The following is a 15910-nucleotide window of genomic DNA, read 5'->3' as shown; positions in this document are numbered from 1 at the left end:
TTAACTATTAGTATCGAATTTGTCAGTAAAATAATATTAAATATATTTAAAATTTTTATAATAAAAATAAGACGTTTAAAATATTAGAGATTAAACTAAAATTTAATTAAAATATTGGAGACTAAAATATTATTTTATTTTTTTCATATTATAATATTCTAAATACATCCTCACTGCATATATATATATTTCACATGATTGGATAATGAATTATGGTGATGATGATTGATGGCAACACTTTTGATCATTAAGAAGATAATTTATTAGGTGATTGCTATATAATTATGTAATTTATTGAAAAGAGATAAAAAATTAGTATTTAAATTAAAAAATATAAAAATAAATAATTTTTTAATATTTAAAATTTATCATAAAAAATAAGTTCGACAAATTTGACACTAAAATTATAGGTATTAAAAAATTTGTCGATTGCTAATTTGGTATAGTAGATAAAAGGTGGTATTTAATTTATTAAAAAATATTAAAAATTAATATTTAATTTAAAAAATATAAAAATAAATTATTTTTAAAAATTTAAAATTTATTATAAAAATAAGTTAGATAACATTTAGTTACTAATTTACATGTATTATACTACACAATCGTTTATTTGTATTCTTGCTTTACTACTTTATCAATGCATTAAAATTATCCATTGTCTCAACAAATATTAGTCTACTTTATAAAATTATTATTTATTATTTATTAAATTTTTAATATATTTATTGAAATAAAAAATAGTATTTTTTATTAATTATAATATAATCTAAACATGTTTTTTAAATCATATCTTAAACTCATAAGCACGTAGATTGATTCTGAGAAGCTGAGGATAGATCCAAAAGCGTTGATGACAATACTCGAGTTAAACAGTTGTTTGTGAAGATGGCAATTCAGAGAGGGTTCTCGAAATCGAAAGCTACGAAATCAGCGAGATCCCCGATCCTGGTGCTAGCAGCTACAGTCACCGCCATTGCCATTATCTTCCTCATCTTCTCTCTCCTCTCCACCACTTCTTCAATTCCCAATTCTCCGCAACACCGAAAGTACCTATACTGGGGACACAGAATCGATTGCCCCGGAAAACACTGCGATTCCTGCGAGGGTTTGGGCCACCAGGAATCAAGCCTCCGCTGCGCCCTCGAAGAAGCTTTCTTCCTCCAAAGAACGTTTGTCATGCCGTCTAGGATGTGCATCAACCCCATACACAACAAGAAAGGGATCCTTCATCATTCGCTTGCCAATGCTACTTCAGAGGAAATGTGAGTTCTTTCTCATTACTCAATTCATGTGTCCGCTTGTCATGGTTTTAAATCTGCTTTCTCGTTGATGCAGCTGCTCTTGCTATCATGATTCAGTTATAGAAACTGTTGCATCTGCAATTGTGTTTTTGTTATTTTCTTATCATTTTTATGTTGCATTGCTCAGGTGGGCAGGGAGTTCTTGCGCCATGGACTCTTTGTATGACGTGGACAGGATGTCCGAGACTCTTCCTGTGATTTTGGACAATTCAAAGGAGTGGTATCGTGTTCTGGAAACCACCATGAAGCTGGGAGCCAGGGGAGTTGCACATGTCCAGGGTGTTAGCCGCCTCCAGCTTAAACAAGATACTCGCTATTCGACTCTCTTGCTTATCAACAGAACCGCTAGCCCTCTTTCTTGGTAGGGATTGTAAAATCATGCCTACGGATTTATGTTATGACACCATGTACATACAGGATTCCTCCTAATATTTGGCACTTATCTGGGAACTTAATTAGTACTTTCCAGTAGAAATTATTCTTCTGAAAATTTCCAATTTTCCTGAGATATATGAGTAATGATGGTGTTTCAGGTTTATAGAATGCAAGGATCGAAACAACCGTAGTGCTATAATGTTGCCATACTCGTTTCTGCCATCAATGGCAGCACATAAACTAAGAGATGCAGCAGAAAAGGTCCACCTGACACGCAATCTCTTTAAAGTTTCTCTTTTAAGTTTGGTAAACTTCTCATGCTAGATATGTTGAATTTTCATATTTTGCAAGATGTTTATTACTTGAATAATAGATTACTGTAATGGTAGTCCCTTATAATAGATTAGTGTAATGCTAGTCTTCATTGCTTTATAATACACCTTTTCTCTTCCTTTTGGGAGGTTATAGATGAGAATTTAAGATTTAGGGTGAGTGAGTGAGAAGTTTGTTTGTGAAAATTTTCAAATCATGCAAAGGGTTGGATGTTATTGTCTAGATTCTTCTTGAATCCCTGCTTGCATATTTCATTTATGTGACACTGTTCAATTTCTGACCTGTTTACTGGTCACAGATCAAAGCACAACTTGGTGAATATGATGCCATACATGTCCGTCGTGGGGATAAAATAAAAACCAGGAAGGACAGATTTGGAGTAGCAAGGAGCCTGCATCCTCACCTTGACAGAGATACACGAGCGGAATTTATACTCTGCAGAATCGCAAAGTGGGTCCCTCCTGGAAGAACCTTATTTATTGCTTCAAATGAAAGGACTCCTGGATTTTTTTCACCACTTGCTGTCAGGTAACTTTTCTATTGCGCATATGGGTTCCTAGAAAATTGAATCTGTTAAAGGTATTATAGTATATGATTCTATATGGCATAATCTAGAGTATTTGTGTTCATCACTGGATGATGTTGATCTTTTCAATTTTCTGATGGTTATAAATATGAAATACTTGTCACTCAGGAACCATCAAAGGATGTGCATTACATACTGGATTTATGTGTGTCATTTTCTAGGTTAGAATTACATCTGGAGTTATCAAACGGTGCAACAGCTGTATCATACTAATCTGCATAGCTGTGAAACTGAAGACTTCATCTGCATGCATGTTTCTGTGTTTGTGTGTATGTGTGTTTGTTTCTTTGTGTGCATTCATCGAGACATGAGACTAGGTATTTTCTCTTAAGTTGGGATATATCATATGTTGTATCTGCTTTCTATTGTTTCACTTATTGCGGTGAAAATGTTGTGTTCATATGCAGTTTGGACATCACTTAAGTCCACACCCTATCCAATGGATGGAGTGCAAGTGTGTTCCATTCCATGGCCCATAAGAACATATAACACAATTCTATTGCGGTTGGTTCTTTGATTTTACCCAGTCATATTGATGTTCATGATGATGCAAATTGAAATTTGCAGGTACAAAATGGCATATTCTTCAAACTACAGTTATCTCCTGGATCCCTTGATTGAGAACAATTACGAGTTATTCATGGTGGAGAGGCTTATCATGATGGGTGCAAAAACGTTTATTAGAACATTCAAAGAAGATGACACGGATCTTAGCCTCACCGATGATCCCAAAAAGAACACAAAAGTTTGGCAAATACCTGTCCACACAGCAGATGAACCATGCTAACACCTATATGCATACATAGTACACTACAATTTCTTTGTAATCAATCCACATTAAGTAGAAACATTGCATAACCCCAAATCTTTGGGAAGAAATGCTGAGTAAGGGACTAAGGGGAAATGTGAGTCTTCTTAGTTCATGTTGTAAATTTTGAGGTTAGTTAGAACTAAAATTAGATTCATTCACTAAAATGCATGTATTATTTCGCTCTGAAGCTGACGAGGCCACCTCTTTTCTTTCTTCTTTGGTTTCATTATCGTTTGCTTTTATGTATTCTAGCATTTCTCTCTCAATTATTCCAATCAAGGATTTTTTTTTTCTTTCTGTAATTTATGGGATGTCCATTTGTTTTGAAGAGTTATGTTTGGTGTTTTTTATTTTATATAGAATGCTGAGTTGATCTATTTAAATAGTTTAGAATTGAATTTTAATGGGATATACATGTGTTATCCAATAATGGATGAATTATTACAATATTATATGTAAAATTAGTAGAATAATCAGTTTTTATTCTTGAATGTCCAAAGAGCATCTCTATGATTTTAGTGTTCCAAATAGACAATCCAAGATTCAGTTACTAGTCAGTAGTCACAAATTCTTTTGCATTAAGAAATTGGGTTGAAAATTAAGGATTCGCTTGATTTGTGTTTGAGTACTGCTAGGGAGCTAATGGTCTAAGTGTACAATGTGTATAATGAGTTAAATCTTTGGCCCAATATGAATAAAATGAACATTACCTATGCTATTCAAAATAACTATCTAGGTATTGGGATAATAAACATCTCATGACATGAAACTAGGAAAAGGTAATACTAATGGTTATATCTCTAATACTGAATCGAACATTTCTAAACCCCCATTGTACACATTGTACAAATATTCTATTGGTTTTCTATACTTTTTCTTTGTGTTTTTATTTTTATTTTTACTATTTTTTGTTTTTAAAATTTTATGAAAAAAATATGAGGTAAAAATAAAAAATAAAAAGCAACTAAGATTTCCTAACATATAGTTGATATTTAAAACTGTCTTGGAAGCCAAAAGATTTAATCAAAAGTTAAGGTAAAGGAACTAAATTATATTATATCCAACAAGTGTTGAATAAGGCTAGCTCAATTGTATAGAACTCTAAGATAGTGTTCTTTCCTTTTCCCTTGTAGGTTTGATAATTGATACCCACTTAAACCAAAAAAATTATTTCAAACAAGCGTGATGTGAGTATGTGACCCCAAAACTAGTTTATAGCTGTCTTCTTATTGTCTCTCCCTTTCTTCCTTGAACTGTTTTGTATTTATTGTTGGCTTTCTTTTAGGCAACGTTTTAGTTTCAAAGACACATACAAAGAGATATAGACACGTTAGTATATGTTTATTTTGTTTGTTAAGACACAAATTTTAAATAAATACCTTAGTATATAAATACACACAAAATATATATATTCCGTGTTTGTTAAGATACAAATACACAATTAATTAGACACAATTTTTTATACTTTTATCTCTTATTAACTTTTATATAATTAATTTTTACACTTTTATTTCTTATCAATTTTTTATAATTAATTTGTGTCCATATTTTTAATGTCTATGTTTCTATGTATCAATTTCAAAAAATACATAAACCAAACGCCATCTTAAACTCTCCTGGACAAGACAGCCGTGTAGAGTAGTGGCAGATTTTGATTGGTTAAGCACAAGCTAAGACTGAAGTGTATAAATGATACGTGTGCATGTGATGTGCTAGCCAGATTTCCTACCGTTGTTCTGCTAAGTTTCTAAGCATACAAATTACAAATTGGTGGTGTATATCACATAATTATGGGATTTCCTGTCAAAAAATAAAATAATATTTATTTTACTTAATAATAGTGTCAATTTTTTTATTTGAGTCAAATATATCTCTTAAAAAAAGAGACAGAGAAGCAAAATTGGTGTCAACCGTGTTTCTTCCATTGTATGACTTGGATGGACGCAAGTGGAACCTACATTCCCGTGTGTGATGTGTGTGCACTTTCTGTTGCTTTCAAATAGCATCTATGCCAAGTTGCCAACACTTTGTTAATTGTCCAGAATCAAATTCCCTACCATATTTCATTCTTTTGTTTTCTATCGTCGCGATTCAGAGTTTTATTTATTGGTTCGTTATTGGTTAATAGATTAGGTTTCTGTATGTATAATATCAGAATTCAAATTCTAAATATTTATTTAAGAAAACTAATGAATTAATCACTAAACTAATTTAAATTAGTTAAATTTCTTGTCATATTTTTTTCCGTTGTCTTATATCTTCAATTTTATTATAATTACAGAATTTAAATTTTTTTAATTTAAGATTTTTATTTTAGAGAATAAAATGAGATCTCTCATTATTGAATGCTTTTTTTCTCATATTTTGCTTTAGTCTTACCTATAAAATAAATGGTGATAAATTATACTTTATCATCTAAAATAAAATTTAAAATTTAGAGGATCCAAATCCATAATTACGCACGTAAATCCATTTTTGATTAACCCCCTTGGATAGAGCAACAAAGCTTCTGTTACTTTAATTTTAATATCTTTCTACGTGTTACAGAAGTCTGATCTTGTGTGATCTAATCTCTAGATTATACATATTTGAGTACATTTTATATTAACAACACCGGTTATGTCTTTGTCACAGTAATTTGATTACATTAATCCTAGTACTTGGTGGAAGACACATCATGCAACTTAGGGCTCCACATATTTGACCCTGAAAAAGGAATGCAGATTAGGTGTAGGATATCAACTTATCAAGCCACTCACTACCTGAGGCTGAAGGGTTCAAAATTGAAATGCCATTTGTCATGTGTCTGCTTAACTTGGAATCTTCTCCATCATGACATGATAAATCTGAGTTTTACCTGTGGTTATAAATTAAATGAAACATGAAGAAAATAAAGAAAATTCATTAACACTCTACTCTTGAGAGAATCTAAGCATTTTCAGTTGTTTCTCCTCATTAAAAGGCGATATAGCATTGTCATCATTCAGTGGCAAAGCCATCCATCTTCACATAATAATGGACCTCAATTTTCTGCTGTATTGTTGCTTAAACAGCAGGTTGCATGATAATAATAATAATAATAATAATAATAATAATAATAATTATTATTATTATTATTATTATTATTTTAATATGGTATAGAGATCTAATTAAAAAAAATACAAAAATTTAATTAAAAATTTAATAAAATTAAAAAATCAACAAAATAATTAAACTTATTTTAATTAACCTTAAATGCTCAAATGCTCCATAAGTTAAAAGATACGTGTAATAAATTTTTTTAAATAATTTTAAAGGTAAAAAACCCAAATGAGCCAAGGAGTGCTCAAAATTACCTAATTAAGCCAAATGAAAAATCAATACGTGAATCAACCAGGACGAATTATTATATAATTCGAATCAATATGATTCGAATTTTATTTGCATGTAATTCGAATTGATATGATTCGAATTACTAGGAAGCCAACAACTGAATGAAGTTCGAAACAACTTGTTTCGAATTACACCAACATAATTCGAATTTAGTTAATTCGAATTACTAGGAGAAGTGGATATTAGAGGGGTTCGAATCAAGTTGATTCGAATTAGGTGAAATTGGAGATGCATAGTAATTCGAATCAAGTTGATTCGAATTACAAGGGATTCGGCTATAAAAGGAGTTCGAGCCAACTTCATTTGAATCACTTTCTCATTCTCCAACCCCACCAAATCCCAGAGAAAAAGACCAACGTTCAGTTCGAGTGCGACCAGAGCGGCTGTTTCTGTCGATGGGGGACGATCCGGGAAGGCTTTATCGTTTGGATGGAGTAGCTCATATCGCCGGTGTGATCAACGACGAGGTTAGTGGTTTATGTAAGCGGCTTATGATAACGGTATTTGTTAATGGTTTTTTATAATGGTTTATGTTACTGTTAGTGGTTTAGGATAGTGGTTTAGGAAAGTAGTGTAGGGTAGTGGTTTTTGTTGATGGTTTTTGGTAATGGTTTTTGTTAATGGTTTTGTTTTAGCGGTTTATTGTTAATGGTTTTTGTTAATGGTTTAGGAAAATAGTGTAGGCTAGTGGTTTTTGTTGATTGTTTTTGTTAATGGTTTTTGTTAATGGTTTTGTTGTAGCGGTTTATTGTTAATGGTTTTTGTTAATGGTTTAGGAAAATAGTGTAGGCTAGTGGTTTTTGTTGATGGTTTTTGTTAATGGTTTTTGTTAATGGTTTTGTTTTAGCGGTTTATTGTTAATGGTTTTTGTTACTGGTTTAGGAAAATAGTGTAGGCTAGTGGTTTTTGTTGATGGTTTTTGTTAGTGGTTTTTGTTAATGGTTTTGTTTTAGCGGTTTATTGTTAATGGTTTTTGTTAATGGTTTTTGTTAATGGTTTATTGTTGATGGTTTTTCTTAATGGTTTTTGTTAATGGTTTTGTTTTAGCGGTTTATTGTTAATGGTTTTTGTTAATGGTTTTTGTTAATTTAGTGGTTTGTGCATCTGTTCTAATTATGCGGTTTATGTACTGGCCAGCCTCGTCGTTGCATATCCAGTGTTAGGCGGCAACAGGGGATGCGTCTTGATGAGAGGTATGTCCCGTACTTGCAGATGGCGGGACTTTACCATCTTGCGAGACTGAACGACAGATGGTTCCGACTAGACGAGCCCCTAGTCAGCGCATTCGTCGAGAGGTGGCGGCCTGAGACGCACACCTTCCACATGCCGTTCGGAGAGTGCACTATCACGCTTCAGGACGTCGCATACCAGCTGGGGTTGCCAGTCGACGGAGATTATGTTAGTGGTTGCCTTACGGACTTCCACCTTTACATTGAGGGTGGGAGACCTGCTTGGCAGTGGTTCCATGAGTTGCTTGGTGTTTTACCTCCGGAGAACCAGGTGCAGAAATTCGCAGTCAACTGCACCTGGTTTCAGGAGACATTCGCAGAGTGTCCAGATGGGGCAGATGAAGAGACAGTTAGGCGATTTGCCAGGGCCTACATCATGATGTTATTGGGTACGCAGCTGTTTGCCGACAAGTCCGGCAATCGTATACACATCAGATGGCTACCATATGTTGCTCGGCTTGAGGAGATGGGTCGCTACAGTTGGGCGTCGGCGGCACTAGCATGGCTGTACAGGTGCATGTGCCGAGTCGCCAACAGACATGTTGTGAAGTTAGCTGCCCCATTACAGTTATTACAGTCGTGGATCTTCTGGAGGTTTCCCACACTCAGACCATCTGGGTATGATGAGATCAGCTGGCCCCTTGCCTCGAGGTACCGTTATTGTTTTGTACTAGATATTCTTCTTGTTATTATTTTGTAATTATGCCCTATATTCTTCTGTTTTCTTGTACGCAGATGGTCTGGTTACAACCCTGGGATTAGCAACAAGGGACCTCGGGTACAGATGGCTCGCATGAAGATCGACTTGTTACAGCCTCGGCAGGTAAGTAAGCAGAACTTTTGTGTATATCAAGTCATTGTTTCAGTTTATATCACTTAACTGAAAGTACAAACGATTTGATTTTGATTTTTTCAGTTCATATGGATGCCCTATAGCGCAGTCGACGTCATCCAGGTTGTCCATCCTGAGGTGTTGGAGCCTCGGCATACGATGTTATGGCGATGCAGGACGTCCCTGATTTATTTTGCGGTTGTCGAGTGGCATCAGGTTGATAGAGTTTTACCTCAGTTTGGCGGCGTTCAGCCCATACCGTCTCCCGCCCTGAACATCGACTTCCTGATGTCGAAGGACGGGAGAGGAGGTGACCGTTGGTTCCCGGCACAGTACCCTGAGTGGCATCTTTACTGGCAGGAGCGTGCTGATTATATTCTACAGTTTGACATCGTGCCCGACCCTGGACCGTCACATGAGTTCTTGACATGGTGGTATCAGCACGGGAAGAGGTTTTTATCGCCGGAGATGTTATTGGGGGATCCGAGAGGTGTTCCTATTCCAGATGAGGCGACGCAGAGGGGTGCAGGCCGACTTCCAGACATGGACCGGGTCGAAGATGTTCCTGACAGACGTCGCATTGAGAGGAGAGCACGAGTTGGGACACGTCGTAGCCAGCGTGAGTGGAACTGGGTAGATCAGGCTATGGATGCCGGGGACGACCCAGTTAGGGGTGGGGGGAGAGTTCGTGGTCGTGGAGGCAGGAGGAGGGTGGGTGCTGCTAGACAGGGTGCCCAGATGCCTGGGGGAGGTGATGTTGCGGGGGTTGATAGGGCGCATCAGGGCGGGCATGATGGTGGGTCCCCTGGATCTGGTATGGGAGATCCCACGAGTCACACTGATGCTGGGCTTGGTGGTGGAGGTCTTGGAGATTACTTCGTAGGTGTTCCCGGTGATGATCATACCCTTCAGGATAGTACTCCATGGGTGAGTCCTGGCTCGATGTTTGGAGACTTACTTGCTAGTGATGGCATTGTGCACGAGTTTGGTGGACCACATTTCCTTGAGGATATCCGGACCATCATGCAGGAGGATGAGGCTGCAGCCGGACGGGTTCATACGACAGGGACACAGACACCGCTGGACGTTGATCTGAATGAGCCTGCCACGGTAGCTCCTGCGCATCCTTTTGCCATGGGTGGGACCCCAGCATCGGCGCAGAGTATTGGATCACACTCAGTTGCCGGCCCGTCCTCATCCAGACCCGTCCATGTACCGCCTATGACCCCGAGACAGCCAGTTTCGGATGACAGCGACGAGTCGATTGAGGATGAGGAGCCACTTATTCGTAGGGGCTACCGGACACGGGTGCCACGCCGTTGCGGCACTGGATCGCACCTGTTTAGATGATTCATGGATAGTGGTGTATGTCTTGTTGTCATATTTATATTGTGTACTTTGTTGGTTTGTTATCGTTGTTATGGTATGTACTTTCCTATTATGTTATTTGAATTTATGTTATGTAGTCTCATTTACGTCGATGTATTCTACTTGTTATGTTATGATTTATAGTTTCATGTTATGTTATTCGTTATCAGTCATACCATGATATAATGTTGTTTGTTCTAGTTATAAATTTCAATGATTTAAAAGACATTCAACAGAAATATTTGGTACAAATAACAAGTTTAATTACACATACGAAACAAAGTTGTTCCAGACAAGTTGTAATACATTAAAAGTTATAAACAAATAGAGGACAACTGCTAATACATTAACAAACAAACACATACATAGCAAATCGCCTACTGATTTCTAGCAGTCCCGCTGGGGCCTGCGGCTTGTGGACAACTACGCCTGGTGTGACCTGGCTGCCTGCAGAGGCCACATCTCTTTGGCCGGTTCGGATCTGCTTCATCCATGTTGGTTCGAATTCTTGTGGATCTAGGACGACCCTCCCTCGCACGCCTCATACTCGGATCCGGTATAACGGTAGGCCCGGCATAAGGTGGCCAGAAACCCTCCGGAATGGGAGGGGCAAATCCCATCTGATAGACACCAAAAACGGAGCTAAGGCGATATACCTCGTGGACGTAAGGCTGCCATGTAAGCCGTGAATAAGCACAGCATGCCAGTGCGTGCGGACAGGGAAAATGAAGTGCTTGGAAGTATCCACAATCACAAGTCTTAGACCCTAATGAGACCCTGTACGTACCAAGAGAGAATGAGCCTGTCGGAGTCGTCTCAGCAACGGTGTACTCCGAGTTATCCCTGCCGTAAACAGTCACCGTGAAATGCCTGGCTGTTCTCAGGTTGGCCTCGATACACTTTACTAGGTATTGACTGAATTGTTGTCCAGTACCCATCTGAGCCTCGGCCTCCCTACCCTTACGGACAAATAGCTCAGCTAGCCTTCCGTATGTGGCCTTCATCAGCGAGCAAACAGGGAGGTTTCTAACCCCCTTCAGGATTGAGTTGACACATTCCGAAATATTGGTCGTCATGTGCCCGAATCTCCGACCCTCATCACAGTGCTGTGTCCACAACGAATACTCGATTCGGTTCGCCCAGTCACACATTGCCGGATTCTCAGAGCGCAGAATGTCAAACCAGTAGTCGAACTCCACCTCGGTCTTGGCATATGCGGCGTTAACAAGAAGCCTCCGGGCATCTTTTCCCTTGAACGTCAAGGCAAAATTCGCTGCAACGTGTCGAATGCAGAACGCCCGGTACGCAGCAGGCGGTAGCCATCCCCCATCCGGAGCCTCGAGGGCTGCCTTTATGCCGTTATGCCTATCTGAAATAACTAACAGACCCGGCTGAGGTGTCACGTGCTCACGGAGGTGGGAAAGAAAGAAAGACCATGACTCAGCATTCTCACCCTCAACTAGTGCAAATGCCACGGGGAGGATGTTCGAGTTTCCGTCTTGTGCAATGGCGACTAGCAGTGTTCCCCCATACTTCCCATATAAATGGGTGCCATCAATACTCACCAAAGGCTTGCAATGACGGAATGCCTGGATACAAGGGGGGAAAGTCCAGAATAGCCTATGAAAATAAACCTGAGAATCGTCAACCTGTCCCCCAACTCGAACAGGGCAAGTCCTGAGGACGGCTACAGTGCCAGGCATCGTCAGCTGAACTCCTAAAACCCACCTAGGGAGCTCATTGTACGACTCGTCCCAGTCCCCATATATCACGGCAACGGCCTTCTGCTTCGCCATCCATACCCTCCTGTACGTAGGCCTGAACCCAAAGTGTGCGGCCGTGGCATTTTGGAGCACCTTGATGTTCACACCTGCATCAGCCCTAACCATCGGCATAACGAAGGTGGATATGACATGGTAGTCCAGACTCCTATGGTCGCTGGAGATGGAGCTGGCAAGACATGTATGCGGTCCGTTGTATCGCTTCACTTCCCAGATACCCTTCCGCTGTCGGAGACTCAACCGAATTAGCCATGTGCACCCATTCCCAAACTCAGAACACTTTCCCACATACCTGCGGTAGTCAGACTCAACGACCTTGTACTGGACCCCTCGGCGGATACTGTACGTCTTCACACTCAACAGCGCCTCATCTTTATCCTGAAATTGTTGGCCAACCTGGAACTCGTTCATACCGGCAGACCCCTCCGTATCTCTAGCACCAAATCCTGAGGCCTGCAGAGCATTGTCGTCCTGCCGCATGGCATCCAGGTCCAATGAGGAAAAATGGGGTGGATACTGCTGTGTGCCAGAACTAGATCCACCTGTAGCCCTTGTCGGAACAGTAGTTCCAACATCATCGCCGCTTTCATCAGCGATCATATCCGGCTCCACGTCATCGTCATCTGGATCATCAAACAAACCATCACCAACACCAGCCGGTGTGGGACAATGTACCTCGGTGGGAATATGTTCCCCATACCGAACCTCGTCTCCAACATTGCCGCTCAGATCAACGGCAAACGAAGGGGACGCAACAGTCTGCATCGGTGGCTCATACACAGGAGCAGAGGATGAAGCAACAGCAGGTCTCGAGCTCGAGCCGGCAACCGCGGCTATCGTAGTGGCATTCCGGTTCGAACCACCCGAGCTAGATACCACATCAACCAACTTTGCCAACAGCTCTGGTGTCCTTACCTCGGGAAACTGCCTACGAGAAAGAAACATAACCTGCAAGTCCTCGTCACTACCGATTGTGAAACAATCAAACTTCACGGTGTCATGGAGCACCGCTGTTGGAATGCGGTAGAAAAACTTCTTGACCCTTTTAACGCCTTCAACACCCAGCTTCTCCAGCACAGAGCTAACAAGTGCATCGTAGGTGGTTGTCGGCGTCACGATAATACATAGGGGATCCTTATCAGTGAACTTCACGCCGGACCGAGTTTTTCTCTTAATCGACCCTCTGTAATGTACCAGAACTAGGAAACTCTCCTCACTAGCCATCTCACCTCTTTGTTGAGAGCAACATGAGTTCACAGCATATATATACAGACCTGGTTCGCACTATATATATATAATTCGAATCTATATGTTTCGAATTATGTAGTGTCACAACCTAACATAGTAATTCGAATTAACTAGATTCGAATTATTTAAGTGTAATTCGAAACAAATTGATTCGAATTACTTAACAATGTGCCTTCATACTAATTCGAATTAACTAAATTCGAATTATGTTGGTGTAATTCGAAACAAGTTGTTTCGAACTTCATTCAGTTGTTGGCTTCCTAGTAATTCGAATCATATCAATTCGAATTACATGCAAATAAAATTCGAATCATATTGATTCGAATTATATAATAATTCGTCCTGGTTGATTCACGTATTGATTTTTCATTTGGCTGAATTAGGTAATTTTGAGCACTCCTTGGCTCATTTGGGTTTTTTACCCTAATTTTAATCAAACAACAATAATTTCTTGTTTCAATTAATATTTAAGAAGATACCAACGGATTATCAGATTTTGTTTTTGATATTGGAGTAGCAACCGTGTTTTTTTAAAATATGAGTTGATGGGGTGTTATTCTCAAATGTGAAACCGTTTAATTAGATAAACAAAAATTAAACCGTCCGATTTGTGAGAAGTATAGAAATTAGACCGTCCGATTTGTGAAGATACAGAAATCGGACTGAGGGATTTGTGAAATCGGATTGAGGGATTTGTGAGAGTACAAAAATCAGATCGAGAAATTTCTGTTAAAAAATTAAAAAATTTGAAATATAGAAATCGGACCCTCCAATTTGTGTATCTTCCACACTTTTAAAAAATATCAAAAATTACAATGTTAAGATATATCACTACTTTTATTTTCATATACAAAAAAAGAACCATAGACTATAATCCATATAACATAGCTTTCTTATATAGTTATACTCACTTCAAGATCACGATTTGAATCTCACTCCTAATTTAAAAATAAAATATTTAAGAATATAGTTATAAAAGACATACTAGGAAGCTAAGGTTTACCGCATATAATTTTACTTCCGTTTGGGACTTTGAGTCTCATACTTCATTTGCTATCTAGTGAAATATTTTAAATATTAATAACTAAATTGTTTAATATAACATCTTTCTCTTTTTTTGTTTTTTTGTTTTTTTTACGTGTTTTATTTTTATCATCATTTATTATTATTATTATTGTTGTATTTTTTTTCATTCTCTTTCTATTGATTTTACAATATTATGTATTTTTTGTTTTTTTATTTGATTTTTTTTTCACAAAAAAAATTATGAGAATATGAAATAAAAAGATGAAAAAGAAGAGACACCACAAGATAAAAAGGAGGAAAAGAAAGAGGAAAAGTTTTGAATTATGCAAAACTTATCAAAATAAAAATACATCCAAATATTTTCGTGTTACACCCAAATTTGCTGCAAATACAAAAAAAATGTTTCCTCTAATGCTACATTTTTTCTTCTTTTTTTTTTCTCATTTCTTTCTTTCTTTTAGTTAAATGCATGTAAGTTTATTCTCTTCCAAGTAATTTTGTAGGTATTTCTTCTTCTTCTTTGTTTGATTTTTTTATTTTTATTCTTGTTAAGAGAGTAAAAGAATAAGAAACTTAAGAAGGTAAAACAAAAACGAAAATATGAATAAGAAAAAAAAGAAGAAGATAGTGATGATGATGAAAAAAAAAAAGAAAAAGCAATAGAAGATGAGGAGGAGAAAGAAGAATATTTTTTAATTATGCAGAACTTATCATAATACAAGTACACCCAAAATTCTTAAAATACATCTAAATATCTTCGTGTTACACCCAAATATCTTTGTATTACACCCAAATTTGTTGCAAATACAGAAAAATATTTATTCTAATGCTGCATTTTTTCTTATTTCTTTCTTTCTTTTAGTTAAATAAATGTAAGTTCATCATCTTCCAAGTAATTTTACAACATTATGTATTTTTTCTTCTTCTTTGTTTGTTTTTTTTTTATTTTTATTCTTGTTAAAAGAGTAAAATAAGAAGAAACTTGAGAAGGTAAAATAAAAAGGAAAAGCTTAATAAGAAAAAAAATAGCAAAAGATGAGAAGGAGGAAGAAAAAGAGTTTTGAATTATGTAAAACTTATCAGAATAAAAATATACTCAAATATTTTCGTGTTACACCCAAATTTGCTGCAAATACAGAAAAATGTTTCCTCTAATGCTACATTTTTTCCTTCTGAATTGAACCATACCTCAGCCATTTGATTGAATTCAAAACAATAATCAATTTTGTTCTAGTTTAATTGATAATCTGAACCTGAATTATTCATTATCTTCAACAATGAGATAACTAATAATGGAAGTGAAAGAAAAAAAAAAGGAGGAAAAAAAATTCTAATGAAAAAAAAAAGAGGAAGAATAGAAGGAGAAGGAAGAAGTGGTGTTAACGACGACGATAATAAAAAAAAAATAAAAAAAGAACGTGCAATAATTAAAAAACGTTCAGTAATAATATACAGCGCCTAAATATAAATGATTTGTAATTATAAAAACTTGTATCTTTGACGTAGAGAATAATTTTAAAATAGTAGTGCTATCTAATACCATATCATGAATCTACTTATCCAAAAAACATAACCTGACAGGACAATATAACACTAATAATAGTCATATCTCTAATACTTTCTAAACCTCCATTGTACACATTGTACA

At 37.1% G+C, this 15910-nt stretch overlaps 3 protein-coding genes across 6 annotated transcripts; 2 read left to right on the top strand and 1 right to left on the bottom strand.

Moving 5' to 3' along the window:
* Positions 1 to 812: 812 nt before the first annotated feature.
* LOC130954863 (uncharacterized) lies at positions 813 to 3734 on the top strand. Of its 4 annotated transcripts, XM_057881646.1 has the most exons (6): positions 813 to 1262; positions 1429 to 1662; positions 1835 to 1982; positions 2308 to 2537; positions 3003 to 3049; positions 3163 to 3334. In XM_057881646.1, exons 1-5 carry the CDS (start codon positions 886 to 888, stop codon positions 3016 to 3018), a joined length of 1005 nt encoding a protein of 334 aa, XP_057737629.1. In that variant the 5' UTR covers positions 813 to 885; the 3' UTR covers positions 3019 to 3049; positions 3163 to 3334. The 4 variants fall into 4 exon arrangements, with proteins under 4 accessions (XP_057737629.1, XP_057737627.1, XP_057737626.1 ...); XM_057881644.1 differs by lacking the exon at positions 3003 to 3049 and having other exon boundaries at positions 1835 to 1937; positions 3163 to 3734; XM_057881643.1 differs by lacking the exon at positions 3003 to 3049 and having other exon boundaries at positions 3163 to 3734.
* A 3433-nt stretch (positions 3735 to 7167) lies between these two features.
* LOC130957711 (protein MAIN-LIKE 2-like) lies at positions 7168 to 10189 on the top strand. Its single transcript, XM_057884554.1, has 4 exons — positions 7168 to 7245; positions 7916 to 8658; positions 8743 to 8830; positions 8924 to 10189. Exons 1-4 carry the CDS (start codon positions 7174 to 7176, stop codon positions 10187 to 10189), a joined length of 2169 nt encoding a protein of 722 aa, XP_057740537.1. The 5' UTR covers positions 7168 to 7173.
* A 395-nt stretch (positions 10190 to 10584) lies between these two features.
* LOC130957709 (uncharacterized) lies at positions 10585 to 13212 on the bottom strand. The gene has a single exon (XM_057884553.1). It carries the CDS (start codon positions 13210 to 13212, stop codon positions 10585 to 10587), a length of 2628 nt encoding a protein of 875 aa, XP_057740536.1.
* Between the last annotated feature and the right edge of the window lie 2698 nt (positions 13213 to 15910).

Source organism: Arachis stenosperma, chromosome 10 (genome assembly GCF_014773155.1).
Source record: "Arachis stenosperma cultivar V10309 chromosome 10, arast.V10309.gnm1.PFL2, whole genome shotgun sequence".
NCBI classification, from domain to species: domain Eukaryota; kingdom Viridiplantae; phylum Streptophyta; class Magnoliopsida; order Fabales; family Fabaceae; genus Arachis; species Arachis stenosperma.
This window is presented reverse-complemented; position numbering and strand designations above follow the sequence as displayed.